Genomic DNA, 24,581 nt, shown 5'->3' on the forward strand with positions numbered 1-24,581 from the left:
TGCCAGTGCCGGGGACACGGGTTCGAGCCCTGGTCTGGGAGGATCCCACATGCCGCGGAGCAACTAAGCCAGTGTGCCACAGCTACTGAGCCTGCGTGTCTGGAGCCTGTGCTCCGCAACAAGAGAAGGCCGTGACAGTGAGAGGCCCGCGCACCGTGATGAAGAGTGGCCCCCGCTCGCCGCAACTAGAGAAAGCCCTCGCACAGAAACGAAGACCCAACACAGCCATAAATAAATAAATAAATAAATAATTGACAGTCTTTAGGGCTTCCCTGGTGGCGCAGTGGTTGAGAGTCCACCTGCCGATGCAGGGGACACGGGTTCGTGCCCCGGTCTGGGAAGATCCCACGTGCCGCGGAGCGGCTGGGCCCATGAGCCATGGCCGCTGAGCCTGCGCGTCCGGAGCCTGTGCTCCACAACGGGAGAGGCCACAACAGTGAGAGGTCCGCGTACCACAAAAAAAAAAAAAAAAAATTGACAGTCTTTAGAATGCTTTTTAGGTAACGAAGAAGTGAAATGCTCAGCAAGTGGAGAAAAAAGTTTAAGTAAATGCCTAATTATGCTCAAAATAGTCAGCAGAACAAGCGGTTATATAGGCTGACTTCTTTGGGAGAGCCCTAACTCTTCCCAGGGCAAAGCCCATTTCCACTTTCCTGCAGCTCTTCTCTATGTACAACAGCTTCTTCCCCCTGTGCGACTGGGTCATAATTGCTTAGCTCGCCCTCATGGGCCTGAAATTGGGTTTTAGGGTTAGTTTTGTTATTACTCCGTAGTCATTTTGAATGCCTCCAGTACCTGTAGATTTGGAAACTGGCCATGACTTTAACCACTGGTTTTATTCAGCTAGTAAATGTTCTTATTAAAATTTATGTTATTTTGGGGTTTTCAGAGGGTTATTCAGCTCAGAGCTACTTTTGATAAACCTTTCTAGAAATATTCTCTATGAACTTTGAGATTCTTCAAATTTTTATCTGTTTAGGAAGGTGAGCCTTCTGGAAAGAGAAAAGCAGAAGATGATGATAAAGCAAATAAAAAGCACAAGAAGTACGTGATCAGTGACGAAGAGGAAGAAGATGATGATTGAAGTAGAAAATGTGAGAACTTTATGTATTTTATTGTACAGTTTGTTTTATAAATATGATGTAAACATGAATTATTTTGACTGAAATAAATTGATTTGCTTTTGAGTAATTTTAATTGTAATAAAAAAATTTAAAAAGCAGGTCTCTGTTCAAGAAATTGACCCCTCCCAAAGCAGGCTGATTTTGTTAATGCCTTACACTAATTCTTAGGTTTTAGTGAATTCCTCCCAGGCCCCACAGAGAAGCCTTGCAAGGGCCAGGTGAAGCGAGTGAGGCATTCTTCTGGGGTGCAGAGTTTTAAAAGGGGCACAAAAAAGCCTCCGTAATCGTATTCGTTTGCTAGGTCTGCTGTAGCACAGCACCACAAATTGGGTGACTTAATACCACAGAAACACATTCTCTCACAGTTCTGAAGCCTATAAATCCTAGATAAAGGTGTCGGCAGAGCCGTGCTCCCTCTAAAGGGAAGAATCCTTCCCTGCATTGTCCTAGCTTCTGGAGGATCCCACTAATCCTTGGCTCGTAGCAGCATAACTCCAATCTCTGCCTCTGTCTTCACATGGCTTGTTTCCCTGTGTGTCTGCTCTGTGTCTCTCTGTGTCTCCGCTCTGTGTCTCCAGATCCCGCTCTCCTTTCAGGACACCCATCAATGGGTTTAGGGTTAACCCTAATCCAGTGTGACCTCATCTTAACTAATTACATCTGCAAAGATCCTATTGCCAAATAAAGTCACATTCTGAGATTCTGGGTAGATATGAATTTTGAAGTGTCCCTATTCAGCCCACTACAGCAATCAAGTTTAATAATACCGTAATACAACATTAAAAAAAATTAAAATTAATGTAAAAATATGATGAATAAAATGTCAAAAATTTAAATAAAGATGATCTGACAGGGCTGGGATTAGGGTAAGCCAAGTGAGAAGAGTGGCACAAGTACAGAACTGGATAGATTGTCTCTTTATTTGAAATTTTGATGTTTTGTTTATGGGAGTTTTTTGCATGGAGTTTAAAATGTATTGCAATATTATTTACCTTGATCACTAAGATTCTGGCACCACTTATATTTTTCACCAAAGTGAGTATCTCACATGTTGCGTCCTAGTTGTGGCCCTGCTTTCGCACAGCATGGTGGCTGGGTTCCAACGGTGAGCACCCCAAGAGAGCTGTATTATCTTTTTTCAAAATCCACCACATTCTGTTCAATAGAAGTGAGTCACTGATGTGAGCTCATATTCAAAGGGAGGGAAGTTTGACTCCTCTCCATGGTAGAAATGGCAAAGAATTAGCAGATATATTTGAAATCCATATTTAAGATATGTATTTGTCTTTTCTGCAGTGCTCTTCTACACAGCCTAATCTTTCCCTTATGAACGGACTAGGCCTGTGATTACAATCTAGGAGGGGTGGCTTGTGGGAGGCTCTTCTGAAGCCTGGTTATAGAGAAGTGACATTGAAAGAGAATAAGGTCCTAACTCACCACTGTGTCACTCTCCTAAACTCAGAAACCTTCAGTCCCTTGCTGTTTCTTGGTTTATCAAGTTGAAACTCCAATGCCTGGCTCTTGAGAGCCTTCATTTTGACTCTGTGCTTTACAAGGCAACATTGTTTTTTCACTAGCAGACACATATGTGACAGTGATTGAGCTCTTGTCTCTTGTCTCCAAACCTGCCCTTCTCTACAGAGCTTGGCTATGCAGAGCCAAGGCTCTGCAAGCACATTTCAGCTTTGCCAGCTGCCCCCTGTTAGGGGGCGCCAGAGGGAACTGGGAGCCTGAATAACAAAGAAAAGATTCCTCCTTCCTGTTTGTTTATGGAACTTTTCTGGGGGCTTCCTGTTGACCTCCATTCTTTCTGAGGGGGCTCAGCAGCAGCAGTAGTTTCTTCCCACAGCAGCTCAGTCCGGTTTGCAGTTTACCAAGACTTGAAGAGGCAGCTTCATTGTACTCCCGAGAGACATCAGTACCAGCAGGACACTTCCCTTCCTCAGGTATGTTTCAGCTCCAAGGGGCTCTGTCTGTAAGTTTGTAAGTTTAATAATAATTCTAACTTTCCCCTTTGTTCCCTCATCTCTGGGGGTGGAAGTTGCTCTCTGAATTTGATAATTCTGTGATCCCTTAGGGAGTCCTCTTTGTACTTTTTGTAACCAAATCAACAACTTTAAACCTAATTACAATTTTTAAAAAATATTAAGATCTATCTGTGTAGACAACTGGTATGTTTTCTGTTGCCCAACTTGGACCTGACTGGGTAGTCCAGGAAGCAAATCCTCAAAGATGAGATGTGTAGATTGGTTTGGGTCTGAGCTCCTCACCGATGGGAAACAGGATGCTGGTGGTGCCTTGGCATCATGATGAACCAGATTATCCCCTGTGATTGAGGGCTCAAGTGGCTGCTACACTTGTTAGGCGGTCCTGATGACTAAGGACTGTGGTGTGGGTTGGATGCGTCTGAGTGCCCTGGAGCACTTACAGAAAGTCGACAAGCTTAGGTTAGTTTTGGTTTGTTTTTAAACTTTATTGAAGTAGAGTTGATTTACAATGTTGTGTTAATTTCTGCTGTACAGCGAAGTGATTCAGTTATACATATATATTCTTTTTCATATTCTTTTCCATTAGAGTTTGTCACAGGATACTGAATATTGTTCCCTATGCTATACAGGAGGGCCTTGTCGTTTATCTGTTCTCTATATAATAGTTTGCATCCACTAATCCCAAACTCCCATTCCTTCTCCCCCCACACCTCCTCCCCCTTGGCAACCACAAGTGTGTCCTCTATGTCTGTGAGTCTGTTTCTGTCTTGTAGATAGGTTCCTTTGTGTTGTATTTTAGAGTCCACATATAAGGGATGTGGTATTTGTCTTTCTCTTTATGACTTCACAGAAGCTTAGGTCTTCAAACATTCTGCTCAAGTCATGGTCAGAGAACCAGGGAGCACTTGTGACAGCCCTAAAGGAATCTCATATCTTGTAGTCAGAGGGCTGAGGTAGCTGAAAATCAAACGCATGTAATTGTGTGGTTGCAGAACTACAACATCAACTGAATTCACAGCCTCTTCAAGTCTCTCATGTGAAAGGGTATTGATTGAGAAAGAAACTAGGAATGGGGATTTCTGTTTGGACTCAGATAAAGCTGAAAAACAAATTTTCTAGTCCCTCTGAGCCTGCCTTGCCTGTGAGAAGCAGTCTGCCTTCCTATATCTGAGGAAACAGGTTTTTTTAAATTGACATATAGTTGATTTACAATATTATATTTCAGGTGTACAAAATAGTAATTCAAATATTTTTATAAATTATATTCCGTTTAAAGTTATAAAATATTGGCTATAGTCCCTGTGCTGTACAGTATATCCTTGTAGCTTATTTATTTTATACATAGTGCTTTGTACCTCTTAATCTCCTTCCTCTATTTTGTCCCTTCCCCCTTCCCTCTCCCCACTGGTAACCAACCACTAGTTTGTTCTCTACATCTGTGAGTCTGTTTGTTTTGCTATATTCACTGGTTTGTTTTATTTTTCAGATTCCACATATAAGTGATAACATACAGTATTTGTCTTTCTGTGACTTATTTCACTAAGCATAATACCGTGTAGGTCCATCCATGTTGTTGCAAATGGCAGAATTTCTTTCTTTTTTATGGCTGAGTAGTATTTCATTGTATACATACCACATCTTCTTTATCTGTTCATCTGACGATGGACAGGTTGCTTCCATATCTTGGCTATTGTAGATATTGCTGCTGTGAACATTGGCATGCACATATCTCTTTGAATTAGGGTTTTTGTTTCAGATATATATCCAGGAATGAAATTACTGGATCATATGGTAGTTCTATTTTTAGTTTTTTGAGGAACCTCCATACTATTTTCCGTAGTGGCTGCACCAATTTACATTCCCACCAACAGCATACAAGGGTTCCCTTTTCTCCATATTCTCCCCAACATTTGCTATTTGTAGAGTTTTTTTTTTTTTTTTTTTTTGCGGTACGCGGGCCTCTCACTGTTGTGGTCTCTCCCATTGCAGAGCACAGGCTCCGGACGCGCAGGCTCAGCGGCCATGGCTCATGGGCCTAGCCGCTCCACGGCATGTGGGATCTTCCCAGGCCGAGGCACAAACCCGTGTCCCCTGCATTGGCAGGCGGACTGTCGACCACTGCGCCACCAGGGAAGCCCTTGTAGACTTTTTGATGGTAGCTGTTCTGACAGGTGTGAGGTGATAGCTCACTGTGGTTTTGATTTGCATTTCCATGAATGATTAGTGATGTTGAGCATCTTTTTGTGTGCCTGTCGGCCATGTGTATGTCTTCTTTGGAAAAATGTCTATTCATGTCTTCTGCCCATTTTTTAATCAAGTTGTTTGATTTTTTGATACTGAGTTGTATGAGCTGTTTATATATTTTGGATATTAACCCCTTATCGGTCCTATCGTTTGCAAACATTTTCTCCCATTCAGTAGGTTGTGAAACTAGTCTTCTTGCTTGAAAATGCTGTAATAACATCACTTGGGGCAGTCTGCATTCCCCTCAAGAATCACCCAGCTGAGTGCTGTCTGACCTACTTTTTACCAGCAGACCCATCACTAGGATCTCATCATACTCTGGCAAAGAAAGCACAAACTCTGACTGAAGAAGAAATAACTTACACACCAAAAGAATTGCAAGATTTTGCTATTAAATATGAGCAAAAGCCTGGGGAATGTGTGTGGACGTGGATTCTAAGAATGTGAGATGAAGGACAAACACTAACTACCTTGGGCCAAATTTACTGACACGGGTGCACTTATATGGATATATTCTGGATTTGATGTGTTAGGACATATAGCTGGACATGGCTCTCTACTTGATTGGTTCACCAAAAAAACTCAGTGGTGGCCTTCATTTAATGAAGTTGAGATACCAAAGCTTCCCTGGCTTTGTGCAGAGGGAATTCAAAGACAGGGAGATAGGAGTGTCAGAGTAGACATATTTTGTGTGACTTGCATACTATCCCCCACCTTCCCTAACTACATTCATCGAGAGCGCCAGCTTAAAACAACAAACATTTAATATATCTCACCGTTTCTAAGGGTCAGGAGTGGTTTAGCACTGGCTCAGGGTCTCCCACAAGGCTGCAATCAAGATGTTGGTTGAGACTGTGTTATTTAAAGGCCTGCCTGGGGCTGAAGGATCTGTTTCCAAGATGGTTCACTCCCATGGCTCTTGGCAGGAGACCTCAGTTTGTCACTGCATGAGCCTCTCCACAGCAGTTTGAGTGTCTTCACATCACAGCAGCTGGCTTCCTCCAGAGCAAGTGACCCAAGGGAGAAAGAGCAAGGCAAAAAAGCCACAATGTCATGCAGAGCCTTGGAAGTGAGGCTGTATTCTATTGATCACATAGACCAACCGTGATACCTGTGGGAGAGGATCACACAAGGGCAAGAATACCAGAGGCAGGGATCCCTGGGATCCACCTTGAAAGCTGGCTATCACAGCAGCTTGGCCTTCACCAGCTAACTTTGCTGTTTCCCTTCCCTGTAGACACTCTTGTGAGGCTTCTGAGGGCCAGGCTCAGGGAGCCAGTCTGATCATGGTTTAGTGGAGGTTTGGTTTATGAATCTTGGGAATATGTTGAAGTGATGGGCTAAGAACTGTGTGAAGAACTTCAGTGAGAGAAATTAATACTGTGCATTTTTCCCCCAACATTGAAGATTATAGTGGGACCATGGATCTGTTTGGAGACATAGATGACATTTCTTCAGAGAGTGACAGGGACAATCAACCACCCATTTCAGGACAGCCTGTTACTGTAAGTACAATAACAAATCTCAACTGGGCCCATTGTTCAAAATTAAGAAAAAAGTTTCAGAGGCTGATGGGTCATGTAGGGAGGGGACATGGATAATGAATAGCAGTCTGAAACATCTGACGAATGGGTGACTTTCTTAGCTATGTTGGGAATTTCTGGATATTAAAGGGAATAGAAGGAATTGCTCAGAATGAATCTGATGCCAAACTTTAGGGGCTAGACTGTGAGGATGCATAATTTGAAAACCTTTTATTTAAAAGTTTTTCTTATTTACACATGTGCCAAGTGTGTACTATTTGACATTCTTCTCTGATTTTAATACTTACTTAGCATTGAGGGGTTGCATAATTTCACACATCTGTTGCTAAATATCTTATGCAAGCTAGATATGTCAACATTTTTTCTGGTAATGCAGGCTAACAGGTCTTATTTTGCATGGTGGTTTTTTTGGGGGGGTGGGGAGAGGATGAAATTTTAAGGAGAGGCCTGGAGGGGTTGCCAACTGCTTTATCTCTGAAGGGGTGTCCAAGTTTACTTCTGGTCACACCTGCATCTGCCTAGTGCAGAAGGAGAGCTAGAGCATTTCTAATGTCAACTCAGGCTCTCACATTCTGATTCTCTTCTTAGGATGGACGTGGAGTGCCTCAGGACCAGCAGGAGGAAGAGCCAATTTCTGAAACCAAAATAGAAGTAGAAATTCCCAGCATCAACTATGATTTAGGAAATGAATTGTACTTTGTTAAACTACCCAAATTTCTCAGCATAGAACCCAAGTAAGAGGACTGATTAAAGGTTTTTTTTTCCCCCCCAAGATATTGAGTAAAAACATGTGGAATGTAAATGTTTTTCTTATTTATAATGAGTTGGCTAATCACAGAGGTGGGAGATTTCTCATGTAACTCTGAAAAAATAAACTTAGAATGTGCTGTGGTAGAAAATGATGAATTACTGGTGTGAGAAAGTTTTAATGCTAATAATTCTTCTAGCACTTTGGCACTTTCTTATAAATAAGCAGACATAGCTGATGAAGGTATTTTTCACTATCATAAAGCTGAAAAATTAGAAAATGAGAGTGAGAAAGTTTTCTAGAGAAATCACAAATGTTCAATGCAAAAGCCTTTGTGAATCTAGAAACGACCACAATTTTAGACAACAAAATAGTGTTGATGGGTATTATTCACGATGGTGCACTATTGCAAGCTCTTATGCAATTAAACATGACACTTTTCTTAAAAAATATGAAGAGATAGATCATGTGTCACCTATACTTTAGAGGACATACGTCACCGAACAAAAATATAATTTAAAAACTTCGAACTATTAGTCACATTTGGATTTTATTTCAGGTAATATGTTTTAAAATCAAATTTCAAGGAAGTACAGTAATTTGCATACTTTTTGAAGTTTTACATGAAGTTATTTGTCTACTGTGATTTTTTTAACATATTAGTGCATGTTGTAAAGATTATTTTATACATTAATTATATTCAATACTAAAGATGGCTAATACTACATTAAAAAACAACTTTTAGGCCTTTTGATCCTCAGTATTATGAAGATGAATTTGAAGATGAGGAAGTGCTTGATGAAGAAGATAGAACCAGGTTAAAATTAAAGGTACCATTTCACACTTTATTCCTGTGTTTTGTTTTTTGTTTTTTTTTTTGAGTTTTTCCTTTTATAAAGTAAAACACAGGGGTAACAATTTGAGACCAGCTTATAAAATGATCTTTATGTTTATTGTCATAAACAATCAACAAATAACTGCTTAGAACAAGGAATTAAATATCTTTTCAGAATATTTTTAGAGGAGAAGGTATATATCCTTTTCAAAAAATCCTTGTAGAATTGTCACTTTTTTAACCTTTCTTTTGCGATTGTAATTTTTCGACAGAAGTAAAGATAAAAATTCTTGAAAATTGTTAGCTATTTCCTTCAGGATAAATAATAATGTAGCTAGGTATACCGAACTGCCTCCACATTTTGTTGTGGATAGATCCAAGCAGCTTCCCACAATAAGAGTATCTCAGACTCTTTATGGAAATTCAGGTTATGCACAGAAAATAGGCCTTGTCATTAGGTGGTCCCCCTCAAGAAGGCCTGGATGGCAAAACCCTACCATTGCTCTCACAGGGATGGCGTTGCCTTTAACTGGGTTTTGAATGAGCTTCTGCCAGAGGCCGCAGTGGTAGCCGTGGCAGGATCCATTTTTATGCTACTTTTGTAATTTGGAGTTCCCCACCATAAGGGTAGGGTAAAGCAAAAGTCTCAGGTTTTAATCTGTTGTTTATTACTTAATTGTATATTCTTTTTAAAATTAATACTCAGAGCTTCTCTATCTTACTAGGCGAATGGGTCCTTTTTTAGTCCTTCTTTCTCTGGGTTCATAGCCTTCAAGTTGGGCTGCAATAGACAGAGATCTCAGTTGTAACCGCCTACCTCATATGGCCCCGAAGTTTTTGCTTCCACTGCCATGAACTGGAGCTCAGAGAAGATTAAAACAAAATGTCTGTTGAGTTCAACCAATATCTCTAGGTATCTGTAGCAGGAAGGTTTCCATGTTGCCTAATCAGCTATTTTGTGGTGAGCTTATTCTCTTACCATCTATGAACTCTTGGCACATGATTATAGGTCACTTGAGGAAAAAAGAGCACGCAGTTAGTAACACTGGTTTTCTAATGCCTTTGTGTTTTGAAACAGATAGAAAATACTATACGATGGAGGATACGCCGGGACAAAGAAGGAAATGAAATTAAAGAAAGCAATGCTCGGATAGTCAAGTGGTCCGATGGAAGGTGAGCATAAATGCCTGAAGAGTATGGAAATGCCCAGAGGGAGGCCTGGGATCAATGAAGTTTTCTGCGTAGGACCGTATTTTAGGATCATCTTTCATTAAAGAATCAACAAGATCTAGGCCTCTGGCATTACCTGGGAAATCTGGGAGAAATAAATAAGGTTAAGATCACAGTGCAGCACTTGGATACTCTAGTCATAGACCCAAGATGTGATCAAATTCACAATATCTACCTTATTGAGATGAAAGCCTAATCTTAGTGCCCATTTGTGATAATTGGACATTATAAATTGGTATGTTTGAAAAAATGGTTTCTATTTTACTAATGAAATGGTAGAGAGTGGGAAAATGATAAAAACAATTATATTTGAAGTTGAAAGGAAGATGGATTTTACCACCTTTTACTTTGAAAGGTTAGGTTAGTTGTTTCCAGTATCTTTTCTTTGTTTTTCTTATGAATTCATTATGGGGACAGGATGCTGCAGTTCCACAGCATTTTAAGAACAGCTAACAGGGTAGAATGGAAGCTGTAGGATTTGTTAAATATCCACGCTAATAACTGAACTATTTCTTATTTCCAGCCTGTCCCTGCATTTAGGCAATGAGGTGTTTGATGTTGACAAGGCCCCGATGCAGGGCAATCACAACCAGCTGTTCATTAGGGAAGACACTGGTCTGCAGGGACAAGCCATCTTTAAGTCCAAACTCACCTTCAGGTAACTATTCATAGTGACCCACAGCTACTTGGCAGTTAAAGAGCAACAGGGCAGAGAGGTTGGCTGTGCACAAAGCCTGCCTCAGTCCTGATTGACCTGATTTTGAGGTGCAGCTCACCAAGGCCCATGGTTTGGTTCCCATGCTATTGTTCACCTTTCCAACAAGTTGCTGTCCCTCAGGGAGCCAGTTCACGCTATGGAAACCAACATGAGCCCGCCATACAAACCAGAAGACCGGTTATTAACTCACATTGATTGACGCACCTGGTAAGAGCCTGGACTGTCTGTGCTGCTCTGCTGGTCAGCGTGTCCCTTCCCTTCAGGGACGTTTACCTGGGAAGCCTGCCGATCGCGAGCATGCTCTTGGTGTGCGCATGCGCCAGAGGAAAGGGCTGCCGCAGGGGCTGGTGTGTCATTGTCCGCAACTGTGTTTGCTGTTGGTATGATTGCCTCCAAATATTCTTTGTAAACAGTGAGACGTTTTCTTCTGTTTCTTGCAGACCTCATGCTACAGACTGTGCCACACTTAGAAAGATGACCCTGCTACTTGCTAACAGATGCTCGAGGACACAGAAGATTAGAATCTTACCGATGGCTGGTCGTGACCCTGAATGCCAGCGCACAGAGATGGTTCAGGTATGTTGGCTGAGGTTTATCCTGGGATTGTTTGGGGTATTAAGAACTGTGCTTTCCAGAATGTTAATTCATCATTTCTTATTGTCACAGCTGTTTTATTTCTTGTGGTTGTCAGGGAGCCTGCTTAACCTTCTAAGCATGTGGTTAACCACAGTAATTGTCATAGTCAATGGCTGATGGTGAGATACAGCAATCCGGACCCTCGGGTGTTCTCTCTCCAATCTATGAGATTTCAGAGGGAAACTAGTAATTTAAAAATATAACCCGGGCTTCCCTGGTGGCACAGTGGTTAAGAATCTGCCTGCCAGTGCAGCGGACACGGGTTCGACCCCTGGTCCGGGGAGATCCCACATACCGCGGAGCAACTAAGCCCGTGGGCCACAACTACTGAGCCTGCGCTCTAGAGCCCACGAGCCACAACTACTGAAGCCCACGCACCTAGAGCCCATGCTGTGCAAGAAGAGAAGCCACTGCAATGAGAAGCCTGTACACCGCAACGAGGAGCAGCCCCTGCTCGCTGCAACTAGAGAAAGCCCACGTGCAGCAACAAGGACCCAATGTAGTCAAAAATAAATTAATTAATTTAAAAAAATCTTTATATAAAAATATAACCCTTGATGTACATCATTAAACTGTGTTAACCAGATAGGAGGTGATGTGGGAAGGTCATGAGGACATTCTGACTCAGTTGACACTGGCTCTGCCTAGTGAACCCCAGTGTGTAGAAACCAGGCAGATGGAAGGGAATGAAGGCTCTGCTTTGGGGCTCAGGGACCCTCCCCACCAGAACCTCCCCATCCTGCCATCAGGAGCTGTGGGGAGCTCTCTGGGTTGAGGGCCCCAGACTGGAATATGTGGGCACCATGGTAGTTCGGTGGAGCCTGGGCAAGTCAGGTGTCTGTCTCAGGGTGAAGAGAACCCGCCTCCCTCAGGCGTCCACTGGACATGAACGAGGTTCCTCAGGCTGGTCGCCACACTCTGGGCTCTGCCTGGCAGCACAGGGGACGCTGCATCTCCCAAGGCTGTGCCGGTGCCAGTTCTGATGGGGCGGTTGGTGTGAGGGAGGGAGCCTTTGCCTCTTCACCCTGTGTTTTCTTCACGCCTTCGAACGAACAAGATGATGACCATGTGTGGTAACAGAGGTGTAAAGTGGAGAGAACTGTACCCTGAGGACATAGGAACTGGTGTTATCCTGGGCGAGGCATTTACATGTTCTTTACAGTAAAGTAGTTTCAAGGGGGCACTAAGTGAGTTCATTTTTTGTTTTAAAGTTCAGTAATTTATTTGCTTCTTTACAGAAAGAAGAAGAACGTTTGAGGGCATCTACTCACCAGGAGACCATCCATCTGTGGGAAAAGCAGAACCAGCAGGGGCCGAGTGCCCCCTACCAGGGCCCCGGCGGTGGTGAGGAGGGAGAAGCCAGCAAGAACCATGGCCGAGGTGAGTAGGGAGAGGAGGTCACGCTTCACCATCTCAGGGCCGTGGGAGCGATTGTGCTCTGGTGGGCTCTTACTGTCTTGCTGTTATTCACTTAGGACAACAGTACCAAGGCCTTTTATTTTGTTTTCCCTGGGACCACTTTGCCACACAAAAGCTTAGCTGGGAACATAAGGCACTCCCATAATAAGAAAATCAATTAAATAATTTTGTCCTTATGGAGGAAAATGTGTAACAGGCAGTTCTCCTGTTTGTATAGGGACCCAGTGTTTAAACTTTGTAGTTTTAAAATATGTGGGGCTTCCCTGGTGGCGCAGTGGTTAAGAATCTGCCTGCCAATGCAGGGGACACAGGTTTGAGCCCTGGTCTGGGAAGATCCCACACGCTGCGGAGCAACTAAGCTCGTGTGCCACAACTACTGAGCCTGCGCTTTAGAGCTTGGGAACCACAACTACTGAGCCCGCGTGCCACAACTACTGAGCCCGCGTGCCACAACTAGTGAAGCCCGTGTGCCTAGAGCCCATGCTCCACAACAAGAGAAGCCACCGCAATGAGAAGCCTGTGCACCACACCGAAGAGTAGCCCTTGCTCACCACAACTAGAGAAAGCCTGTGTGCAGCTGCGAAGACCCAATGCAGCCAAAAATAAGAAATAAAATAAATTTTTTAAAAAATGTGTGCACAAAGCCCCTCGGGTATTTAAAAATGATCAGACAATCTCTCCGAAGGAAAAACCTCTCCAATCTAAGTCATTTAAGCATGTTTGAAAGCTGTACATACTTCTTTATGAAAACTTTAAAAAATTGTTGGCTCCTCAAGGGAAATATATGGTGGGAAGTAGCAATATTCAAGAGTAGAAAAATTCAGGAATAAATGGGTCTTCATCTTTGAAGGTCAATCCCGTATCTAAAGTCCCTTTGCTTTCAGAGGAGAGGGCCAGAATCTATTCTTCAGAGAGTGATGAGGGACCAGATGAAGATAAGGCTCAAAGGTCGCTGAGAGCAAAGAAGCTCACCAGTGATGGGGTAAAACCAAATTTATTCAGTCTGAAGGAGTTTGCCCTGTAGCCACAAGTCAACTCCTGGAATGAAGAGGAGCTCACAGCCCTAGAGCACAGACAGATGTCTACACACCTCCCTGTAACTCAGTGAGATGAATGCAGTAATAAGCCTAGACGTGGCCCAGAGGAGGGCCTGACACCTGTGCCGTCTTGCTGGTTGCAGAAGGAAGAGCATTAGGGTGGACATGCCAGAGGATGGAGAGACCTGTGAGAAAAGACACATGGCTGAGACACCAGGGCTCGACCAGAGAATTAGAAGTAGCTGAGTACAGTAGAGCAAGGGCCCTCTCGCCTTCATCATGGGTATGATAATAGTAGAGGGTTAGATCGTTTCCATGTTGTTAAAATTATTTTCCTTTAATTATTTCCTTTTCCACCTATAAGAGCACAAGTGCAAAGAAAATGTAAGTCTTAATTACACAAGCAAATCACTGTGTTGTTGCCATTGTGCCATATTCATTCATCCAGTGTTTTCTGAACACTTAACATGCATTGCTATGGGTTTGGAGTTACAGATCAGAGGAAACATCTCAGTAATAGAAATCGGCCTTACTAAAAAAAAAAAAAAAAAAAAAAAAGAAATCGGCCTTACTGTGTAATGGAAGCACTAATTTTTCATGTGAAAAAAATATATTTAAAACTTGGAAAGCATACTGAAAAAGCACATAAAACACAAGCAGTCCTTTTAAAAAAATTGACAGGCTTTAAAATACTGAATTTTAGATAGAGAAAGTGAAGTACTGAGGAAGCAGAGGTATGTATTTCAAGTAATAATGAGCAGAATCCCCGTCAGGATAGAGTGAGGTGTCCCTGAGCCCTGACTGCTGCCCAGGGAAGCCCGGGCTCCCCTTGTCTGACCTGTAGAGACAGTGTTTGTGGACAAGGTCGCCGCTGGTGGGTAGGGTTCTAACATGAAGGGCTAGCTCCCCCATCAGCTCAGAACTACTTAAGACAAAATTTCCAGAAACGTTCAGTATTAAATTTTACACCTTCTCTCTCATATCTGTTCAGGAGGTGAACCCTCCAGAAAGAGGAAAGCAGGCAGCGAAGAAGAAGAGGATGACTGAAGTATGAAACGCGTGCTTGCTGTAAGTATGGTTTTCAACTGTTTGTTTTAAAACAATGATGAAATGACTTGTTTTGATTGAAGGGGGGAATTGAGTTGCTTTTGCATAATCCTAGTTGTGGTTAAAAAATGTTCAGAAGCAAGTCTGTGACTTTAGAAAATACATTCTTCCCAAATGAGAAGTTTATTTTGGTAACTGTTTGCTCTGGGTCTTGGGTTTCCTTGTCCGAGCAGGTACAGCACGGGAGGGCTCGCTGGAGACTTGGTGCTTTGCCAAGTGCTGCATGGGCCTTACCAGTTCTAATCCTCAGAACAACTCAAAGGGCAGCTGCTGTTATTCTCATTTTACAGACATGGAAGCTGAGTTAGAACTTAAGACCTCTGTCCAAAGCTTTTTCTTAAGTTAAAAACAAAAACAAAAACATTTTTGAGACAAGAGTCGGGAACTTATTTGCACAGCAGTCACACTGCTGAACAGGTACATTAGTGACCTTATGGAGAAAGACACCCAAAATATCTGAGAGAAATGGTCACCAAAAGGTTTAGAGAAAAAAGAGCAGTGGGAAACAAAACACTAGATTTGACTTCTAGCTTTGTGACTGGTGCAGTAGCTGGAACATAATAGGTGCATAAAAAGTATTTATTGAATGAACAAGCCAATGATATTATCTTGGGGAAGTTATTCAACTTCTCTGAAGTCAGTTTGCTCAACTTGATGGGATTTGGACTTGACCATGTAAATTCTTCATGATTTAATGTTTATATTCCTCTACCTCTGAGAGTTGAATACTAATTAGATACGTTTTTTTAGAAGTCTTTTGTTAAATAGAAATGGTCAAAGGAAAGGAAATGGCCCATCATCTTACCACGCAGAAAACCTGGATATATATTATATTTCCCTCCCTTTTATATTTTTAAAGTATAATTTCATAGTTGTGCAGTAAACACAGACATAATTAGCACCCGCTCCAGAAAGGCCATTTAGAGACTCATCCAGAATGCTGAGAAGTACTAGCACAGTTCAATCATAAAGTCGGCTATTCTTCTTTTTTTTTAATTTTATTGAAGTAAAGTTGATATACAATGTTGTGTTAATTTCTTCTGTACAGCAAAGTGACTCACTTATACATATGTGTATATATACTTTTTCACATTTTTTTCCGTTATGGTTTGTCACAGGATATTGAATATAATTCCCTGTGCTATACAGTAGGATCTTGTTTTTTATCCATCCTATATATAATAGTTTGCCTCTGCTAATCCCAAACTCCCATTCCTTCCCTTTCCTATCCCTCCAAACCCCTTGGCAACCTCAAGTCTGTTGAGCTGCAAATGGCATTATTTCATTCTTCCTGATGGCTAATATTCCATTGTATATCTTCTTTATCCATTTATTCATTTAGGTTTTTCCATGTCTTGGCTATTGTGAATAGTGCTGCTATGAACATAGGGGTGCATGTATCTTTTCGAATTAGTTTCATCTGGGTATATGCCCAGGAGTGAGATTGCTGGATCATACATCAACTCTATTTTTAGTTTTTTGAGGAAACTCCATACTGTTTTCCATAGTGGCTGCACCAGTTTACATTCCCACCAACAGTGTAGGAGGGTTCCCTTTTCTCCACACCCTTTCCAGCCTTTGCTCTTTGTAGACTTTTTAATGATGGCCATTCTGACTGGTGTGATGTGGTACCTTACTGTAGTTTTGACCTGCATTTCTCTAATAATTAGTGATCTTGAGCATCTTTTCATGTGTCTATTGGCCATCTGTATGTCTTCTTTGGAGAAATGTCTATTTAGGTCTTCTGCCCACTTTTCGATTGGGTTGTGTTTTTTTGTTGTTGTTGTTGAGTTGTATGAGCTGTTTGTATATTTTGGAAATTAAGCCCTTGTTGGTCACATTATTTGCCAACATTTTCTCCCAGCCCGTAGGCTTTTTTGTTTTGTTTATGGTTTCCTTTTCTGTGCAAAAGCTTTAAGTTTGACTAGGTCCCATTTGTCTATTTTTGTTTTTAATTTCTGTTGCCCTGGGAGACTGATCTAAGAAAACATTGGTATGATTTTTGTCAGAGAATGTTTTGCCTGTGTTCTCTTCTAGGAGTTTTATGGTGTCATATCTTATGTTTAAGTCTTTAAGCCATTTTGAGTTTATTTTTGTGCATGGTGTGAGGGTGTGTTTTAACTTCATTGATTTACATGCAGCTGTCCAACTTTCCCAGAACCACTTGTTGAAGAGACCATCTTTTTCCCATTTTATATTCTTGCCTATTTTGTCAAAGACTAATTGACCATAGGTGTGTAGGTTTTTTCCTGGGCTCTCTGTCCTGTTCCACTGATATGTATGTCTGTTTTTGTGCCAGTACCACACTGTTTTGATTACTGTAGCTTTGTAGTATTGTCTGAAGCCTGGGAGGGTTATGCCTTCTGCTTTGTTCTTTTCCCTCAGGACTGCTTTGGCAATTATGGGTCTTTTATGGTTTCATATAAATTTCAGGATTATTTGTTCTAGTTCTGTGAAAAATGTCATGGGTAATTTGATAGGGATCACATTAAATCTGTAGGTCAGCTGTTCTTTATAAGGGCTGGCCTTGAGGCTCTGCTACTTCAGCAACAGGGCAGTTGGGCCGAGCCTAGAGGCCCTCAACCCTTGTAGACATGGTGGAAAGCTTAATATTTGAAGGCCAAAAGATGTTTGGGGATTTTGGACCCTCCCATTGTTTGCTGCTTGGAGCAGGGTGCCACTGGGCTGAGCATGAGGGCATTATCTCCCACAGCCACAGCTCCTGGCACCACGTCCACTCAGACTCACAGGAGCTAGAGTTACCTGACACTGACCACCCAAGCACCCAAGCCTCCAACAGGCATCAAGACTTCCCATATGTGAACATAAGCCCGACAGCCATCCTTGCTTGGAAGGCCAGCCAACACTAAAGATTCATGGGGAATTTCGTTATTCCTTAAGTTTCAAAGGAATTTGATTCCTTTGAATTTGATGTTTATCCCTAAAAGTTTCCTCAAACCCATTACACGTTGCGCTGATTTTCCTTTGGTTGGTGGATATAGGTGACTGATGAGAGATGTCTCTGTTTTACTGCACAACTAATCTCTAGTTTAATAGCTGGATTGGCTCCCATCAGGCCCAGAACGCACTGTATCATAGGTCCCTGTTTCTTCATATTTGTCAATTTTTTTAAAAAAACTCGATTTTTTTTTTTTTTTTGCCGTACGCGGGCCTCTCACTGTTGTGGCCTCTCCTGTTGCAGACGCACAGGCTTAGCGGCCATGGCTCACGGGCCCAGCCGCTCTGCGGCATGTGGGATCTTCCCAGACTGGAACACGAACCCGTGTCCCCTGCATTGGCAGGCGGACTCTCATCCACTGCGCCACCAGGGAAGCCCTTTCTTTTTTTTTTTCAATTTGATTTTATGGACAGACCAGACGGAGTACTGATGGTATGAGATTGAACCATATGAACTTACTATTTTTATGGGTATAAATGGTCACGTATTGACAGTTTTATATGGTTTAACTTAATAGGGTAGGAAAGAATAAGTCAGGGAAATTAATAAACTTGTTCTTAAGAGGTGTGTAAGGAATGAACTTTAGAACATAGGCACTAAATGGATTTTCCAAAAAGTCCAAGTCTACAGTATATTTGATAAACTTTAGTGAAATTATTTATTCCAATATGAAGTGGTAAATTCTAAATGCCTATAGTCCATATTTTTCAAAAGAACTTTCACTGTGCTAATAAGAGCCAATAATATTAATAGTTTGTAATATTTAAGTATCAGTATTATAAAATTCAGTTTTTATATTTATAAAAATTGAAAAAAAGCATTTATAGCATTTTGGTATTTTAGAGTTAAAAAATGTATTTAAATGCTCAATTTCATGTGACAAAGAATGATGCACTGTTATAAAGGTAATTTTCAAGCTTTTAAACATAACTAAAACCAAATATAATTCATCCAAAAGACTGAAAAAAATGTGGGCATTTATTCAAAATTACAAAGGTTTTTATGCTATGTGTGTGTGTAAATGCACATGTATGCATGCAATTTTTTTTCACGATTTTTGTTTTATAATTCTTAAGCAGACAGATCTAAAAAGTTTAAACTGAATCAAAGACTTTTTTTCTTTTGTGAGTTAAGGTGAAATTTAAACTCCTAAAAATTGCTATACACAGCCACCAAGAAGCACCCAGAATCTGTTCTTAAACCTTACTCTCTGAGTGGACTACAATATCTGACAGAAAAATTTTAGGCCTGTTAATCGCTTTGCAGCACTTAAAACATATTGATAGTCTGTAGAAAAGGGAGTTAAGCCTCACATATATAGACTCCATGGGAGTTTATCTTAAAAGTGTACGAACTTGAACAATGCTAACAAGACATGGCTGGTGGTGTTTCACAGTGTTACAATCTATTCTTATCTAGCCATTAGAGCAGATGTCCTAAGTAAAAGTCTTTATATGTCAATGAAGGCTGTCTAAAATACTTGGTAATGGTTGACAAGATTGGCTCCTCTGAATGATCAGACTGCAGGTTAGAGTTCAGCATTAACAAACTGTTATAAATGTTTTATTATAAAAAAATTTCCAATTTTTTCAGTTTTTATAGGGACTTACGGAACTAAATTATAATGCAGAAAAATCAATATGACATAAGAAAGAATGACATTAAAATGACATAAGGGGCTTCCCTGGTGGCGCAGTGGTTGGGAGTCCGCCTGCCAATGCAGGGAACACGGGTTCGTGCCCCGGTCCGGGAAGATCCCACGTGCCGCAGAGCGGCTAGGCCCGTGAGCCGTGGCCGCTGAGCCTGTGCGTCCGGAGCCTGTGCTCCGCAACAGGAGAGGCCACAACAGTGAGGGGCCCGCGTACCACAAAAAAAAAAAAAAAAATGACATAAAAATATAAAAATCTTTGCTTATTGTAAATATAATTTTCTCAATTTAAAAATTTGTGAAGAGTTCCTTTGAGAAGTAGCTAGAAACATTAACTGTCGTATGGTGAGAAACAGCCAGAAACATTAACGTTCAGTGGGAGCTGATGGAAAAGATGGTTCTATAGATGTTTAGACTGAAGAACTCACGCCCCTTGATAGGAGGTGCTCTGACACATCCAATTTGCTTGGTTCTTGTGGGTGCCATGTCTTTAGTTAATACTGTTCGAAAATGGAGTGGTCTTGAGGGCATTATGCTAAATAAGTCAGAGAGAAAGACAAATATTGTATCATCTCACGTATCAGAATCTAAAAAAACTAAATTCATAGATACAGCAAGCAGAGTGTGGTTGCCAGAGGTGGGGCATGGGGAGTGCATGAAATGTGTGAAGGTGGTCAAGTGGTACAAACTTCCAGTTATAAGAGAATGTCCTACGACTAATGTACAGCATAGTTATGACAGTTAATAATACTGTATTACATATTTGAAAGTTGCTAAGAGAATAGATCTTAAAAGTTCTCATCACAAGGAAAAACATTTTTTAAAACTACGTGAGGTGATGTTTAACTAAACTTATCGTGGTAATCATTTTGCAGTATGTGCATATATCAAATCATTATGTCGTACACCTTAAACTAATACAATGTTATATGTCAATTATCTCAATAAAAATAGAAAAAAAATTTTTTAAGTGAAGTGGCATTTGAAATGAAGGAGCAAAACTGGACAGTACTGAACTTACAGAGAACGGAAATTGCTATGGATTCTAGAAAAACAGTGATCCTTGTATCTGCTGGGAGGTAACAGTGATTCCTGATTTTATAAGGAAAAAGTGAGGCAGTCCTGGGACCACAGAGCGAAAATTTAAAGGTTTTATGAAACCTCATGAATTATTTAATCTTATTTTAATGGTAGCAAGGGTTAAATATAATGTACAATAGAACATGACTAACATTTTATCAAAACATTTTTTCTTTTATAATTTTCAGTATACCATGGACTCCCCTTTTTAAATGAAAAAATATCAGATGCTGTCAACGGAAAAACAATATACAAAGCTCTATACACGTAACTTTTCCAGAGGACACCTACTGTACAAAGCAAGTATATGGATTATTTCATTCAAATACGAGAATCTGCAATTTAACTATCAAGATGTAATTCTCCTTAAGATCTCTAACAATCTGCTAATTTCTTAAACACAAAATGTTTATTTGGTCTTTTAAACGACAGGCACCGCACCGTTAGAAAATGTATTTCACCTATGAATTAGACTTCTACTAGGCTTTAGCTCCAAGTGTACAGCACCAAAATCCATTTTAATAATATCAATATTATTAATACTGATTTTTTCATACATACAATTTCAGGCAAACTGGAAAAATTAGAACTTCCAATATGAATATAAAATTTTATAAAATGGGAAATTAAAAGCTTTTTAAAAAACAGCAATTTAAAAATGCAAAGAATAGTCTTTGCTTAGGTAACCAGGTAAGTTTACATTGGTTACACTATAAAAACTTAAAGTCTTAGAACATCTTTGGTTTAAAAATCAAGAGTATTTCACAACTCCAATCTGTTATAAAAAATTTTAGATAAATACAGAAATACTGAAAGTTACTAAAAGGGTAAGAGGTGCCAGATTTTTAAAGATCAAAGTAAACATCAGTTTTCTCCCTTGTCATTACAATTCTTGAAAGATTTTCTGCATTTAATCAGATCAATGTTCACCCTTATTTATTAAGAAATCTTTTCTTCAATTATATAATGAACTATTGTAGCTCAGAACTGGAATGGTACAAGGAAATCACTCAACTTCTTCATACTTTGATAAATAATAAGTGGAAAAGGTATTACCCCAAGTGTAACACACAATTTTAGGTGGGGCCCACCTACCTATATTTAAAAAAAAGCTTTGGGGAGGAAAGGGTAACATACTTAGCAATTTACTGACTGACTTACAGGGCAGGGCAAGCAAGGAAGCCTTGCTAAAAGTGTACTGGTAGCTCTGCACAGCTGCTCCATGCTGACTCCCCACCCTGCTGGAACTGTGCAGTCTCTAAAACCAAGTGCATTTCCAAAGTCATTTATGAAAGGAGAGAGGGAGAGAGCGAGCGGGAGTGAGCTTGACTTGCTAACTTGGAAAAACCTCCAGCACCCTATAACAACTGAAAGGGAATAGCAGTACAGTGCAAAGCCAGTCTTTGGCCCCTTTCAAACAATGGATACTGATTCCAAAAAAACACACACTCAGTCCTCATGAGGAAAGCTTTTGCCTGTTAAGAAGGCTTATTACTGTAGCATGCAAGGAGTTGCCTAGCTCATTAGATAAACTGTCCAACCCAAGACAAAGGAGCAGACATTTTATAATTCAATTTCAAGAAGTTTAAAAAAATTAACAAAAGACCTCTCCCCTATTCTGGAAGGAGATTCCTCCTTTAGAAAAATCTCCCTGTAAGGGATACACCCAGGCCTGAATTGTCAAGGCCAGGACTGCTCAGACTCCTTTGCCCCTGTCGTCTGCAGCTGTAACGCCTCTGCCATCTCCTGCTCCGGGGCTGCCCTGAAATAGGACATGAATGCAGGCCCAAATTATCGATCATACTATTGGATCTGGAGTAGTCTTCCCACCACAGGACTACCGTTTAACTGTTCACCTTAATACTTTGAAGGATAGGAAGACAGCTTGTGTTATGAGAAATTGCTTTTATACAATGTAGACCAAAAAGTACAAGATGAAAGGGAACAGATTTATCTAACAGCCATTTTCCTTATTGGTTGGGAAAATCTGTAGTGAGTGGTGATTATACCATTCAGACAATTCTGTGTTGCATGTAGGAACGTCTCACTATCCTGTGCAGCTCTTAATTTATACCCAGGCTAGTTTCTAATTTACCATCAGTAACCATCAATTTAAAGGACCGTTTTGCATGCTCCTCAGACTTAATCTCCACCATTTATTAACTTTGATTTCATCTGTTTAAAAACAGCTTTCTTAAAAAAAAAAAAAAAAAAACAGCTTTCTTTTTGCTTTTACCCTAAATAACTGAGAGCTGGCTATATGCCTTTTACAGGGAAGAAAAAAATAGCTTTCCTACTCAGATGCTTTTTTTTTACTATGAGCTTTCACAAAAAGTTAATAATGCCCACATTATTGCAATGAAAAACGGTAACGAACTTAGACCTAACTATACTTTTAAACAAAGTGTGTAACCTGGCTAAGCTGATGACTTTGTTGAAAAAAACTGTAGGTGTTGCTGAGACACCTTGGACAGGTGCAGTGCCATGGAATGCACAGGAGACTGCTTCCTCTCTCCTAGAGATCTGCTTTGACTCCAAAACAGATGACCAGGTTTTGAGTCATCTGTTTTAAAATGCTGGCATTTTGCTTTCTTGATAGAAGCAGAAACCATACTCTTGCCAAGTTCATGTGTTCTGAAACTTGGAAAAGTCTCCTTGCCTTGGAATAAGGAAAGCTTTGAAGTTCCTTGTACCTAAAAGGTGCAACAACAATTCTGACATCAGGAATGTCCCTTTCTGACTTAAAAAAAGATTGGTCCTTAGAATGTTCATATTACTCTACATAAATGACTTCCTAAACTTTTTTATAATTGTATTTTTTTAACCCAAGACTCATCATAAACCATTTAATTAAGCTAAATTAAAACTGATTTTAGCAGAAAGTAGAAATAATGCTTTAGAATACAAAATATCACCTACTAGTGATTTACAATCTGAAACTGGTAACAACTTAAACTAGATAAAAGATAACATGTAGTTAAAAAAAAAAAAGAATTTCCAGTCTTTTCCCTTCTCCCGAGGAAAATTTTACATCTGATATCACAACACGGGCCCTTGGCAAACTTTCGAAGTCTTCCAAAGATTACATGTTGGCAGACTTACTGGTGGTCTCCTTCAACTCGTCTCTTGCGAACTATGAGAAAAAGAATGTTAGAAATCCCTGTTAGTTTGTACAATGTTAATTTGCTTGTGACAAGTTTCTATGTGATCCAGTTAGAGTTGTACAAAAATGGATTGTCCATTTGCAGTTCAGACAGCCATTAAAATAAAAAACTCACACCCTTCACCATGGTTACTTACCTGTTAAGAACTGAGGGGCTAAGCTCAGCTGTGCTTACACTGCAGTTACATTAGAAATCTACAACAGAATGGCCAGCAGTCACCTTCAAGTCACTGTGCCTGTCTCATTTGTGTATTAAAATTTATACCTCCATTAAAAAATGACTAATAACTTACTGTATTAAATTTTGAAATGACATTCAGGCAGCTGGGATTAGAAAGTATTAAACGTAACTATTTGCATGCTCTTCTGATTAATTCCTCAGTTTGTGCAAGAACATACCAAAAATAGTATTATCAGTTTCAAAGGTAAGTGACTTGCTGCTACTGCTCTCCAGATTTTCCTTCTCTTATCTCCTGCAAAATGAGCCACTTCAGGGCTCTGAGAAAACAACAAATGCAAAGTAATGAAGATCTTAGACCCTGGTAATGTGGTGATGTCACATCTCGCTACCAAAAACTTGGGAAGCCACAGTGGTTGGGTGCACATCTGAGGACCCCCAGCCTCTTCCCGGGCTGGTGACCCTGAGCCGCTTGGCTGTGCTCACTAGCAGCAGGGCAAAGTCTTCAGTGTCAGGGTCTTGCTACCTTCACTCTCACCTGTCAGCTATCAGACAATATTTGCTGAGAGCCACCAGGTCAGGGCTCCTCAGCATTGTGGCAACTCCTATTTAGAGACGAAAACGAACACAGGTTCTGGAGTCAGCAAGAGTGGGAATCTGTTGCTTTTTGTGGTTTGCTCTTTGGCAAGTAAGGTAACCTCTCTGAGACCCAACTCATCCTCTGTAACAGGGGATAATGATACCTGTACCTCACGGCTGTGCGAGTAAAGTCTGCTTAGTGTAGTGTTTGTTAATATAGAAAACATTCAGTGAAGGGTACTCAGCCTCATCACCCACCACAGTGGAGTCACGGGATGGTCCTGAGGTCAACCATCTTTTTGGGATGAGGAAAGTCAATTTAGCTTTTATAAAGCTAGAGGATT

The 24,581-nt window shown here is 40.7% G+C and overlaps 4 protein-coding genes across 4 annotated transcripts in view; 3 read left to right on the forward strand and 1 right to left on the reverse strand.

The window, feature by feature from the left end:
- Positions 1-1,262, forward strand: part of LOC132420994 (RNA polymerase-associated protein LEO1) — a 49,157-nt gene extending 47,895 nt beyond the window's left edge. Inside the window, exon 12 of the mRNA XM_060005961.1 lies at positions 980-1,262. Within this exon, the coding sequence (XP_059861944.1) occupies positions 980-1,084 (105 nt within the window). The 3' untranslated portion in view covers positions 1,085-1,262. The remainder of the gene's footprint in view (positions 1-979) is intronic.
- Positions 1,263-2,885: 1,623 nt separating this feature from the next.
- LOC132420997 (RNA polymerase-associated protein LEO1-like) lies at positions 2,886-10,589 on the forward strand. Its single transcript, XM_060005963.1, has 7 exons — positions 2,886-3,070; positions 6,764-6,861; positions 7,489-7,634; positions 8,394-8,478; positions 9,562-9,656; positions 10,237-10,371; positions 10,538-10,589. The coding sequence occupies exons 2-7, from the start codon at positions 6,778-6,780 to the stop codon at positions 10,581-10,583; spliced, it is 591 nt and encodes a 196-aa protein (XP_059861946.1). The 5' UTR covers positions 2,886-3,070; positions 6,764-6,777; the 3' UTR covers positions 10,584-10,589.
- Positions 10,527-20,616, forward strand: LOC132420998 (RNA polymerase-associated protein LEO1-like). Its single transcript, XM_060005964.1, has 5 exons — positions 10,527-10,638; positions 10,872-11,007; positions 12,306-12,447; positions 14,515-14,591; positions 20,506-20,616. Exons 2-4 carry the CDS (start codon positions 10,906-10,908, stop codon positions 14,568-14,570), a joined length of 300 nt encoding a protein of 99 aa, XP_059861947.1. The 5' UTR covers positions 10,527-10,638; positions 10,872-10,905; the 3' UTR covers positions 14,571-14,591; positions 20,506-20,616.
- TMOD3 (tropomodulin 3) overlaps positions 20,405-24,581 on the reverse strand; it is an 84,694-nt gene continuing 80,517 nt past the window's right edge. The window contains exon 10 of the mRNA XM_060005962.1: positions 20,405-23,450. Within this exon, the coding sequence (XP_059861945.1) occupies positions 23,416-23,450 (35 nt within the window). The 3' untranslated portion in view covers positions 20,405-23,415. The remainder of the gene's footprint in view (positions 23,451-24,581) is intronic.

The sequence above is a fragment of the Delphinus delphis genome, chromosome 2 (assembly GCF_949987515.2).
Source record: "Delphinus delphis chromosome 2, mDelDel1.2, whole genome shotgun sequence".
Lineage (NCBI taxonomy): Eukaryota > Metazoa > Chordata > Mammalia > Artiodactyla > Delphinidae > Delphinus > Delphinus delphis.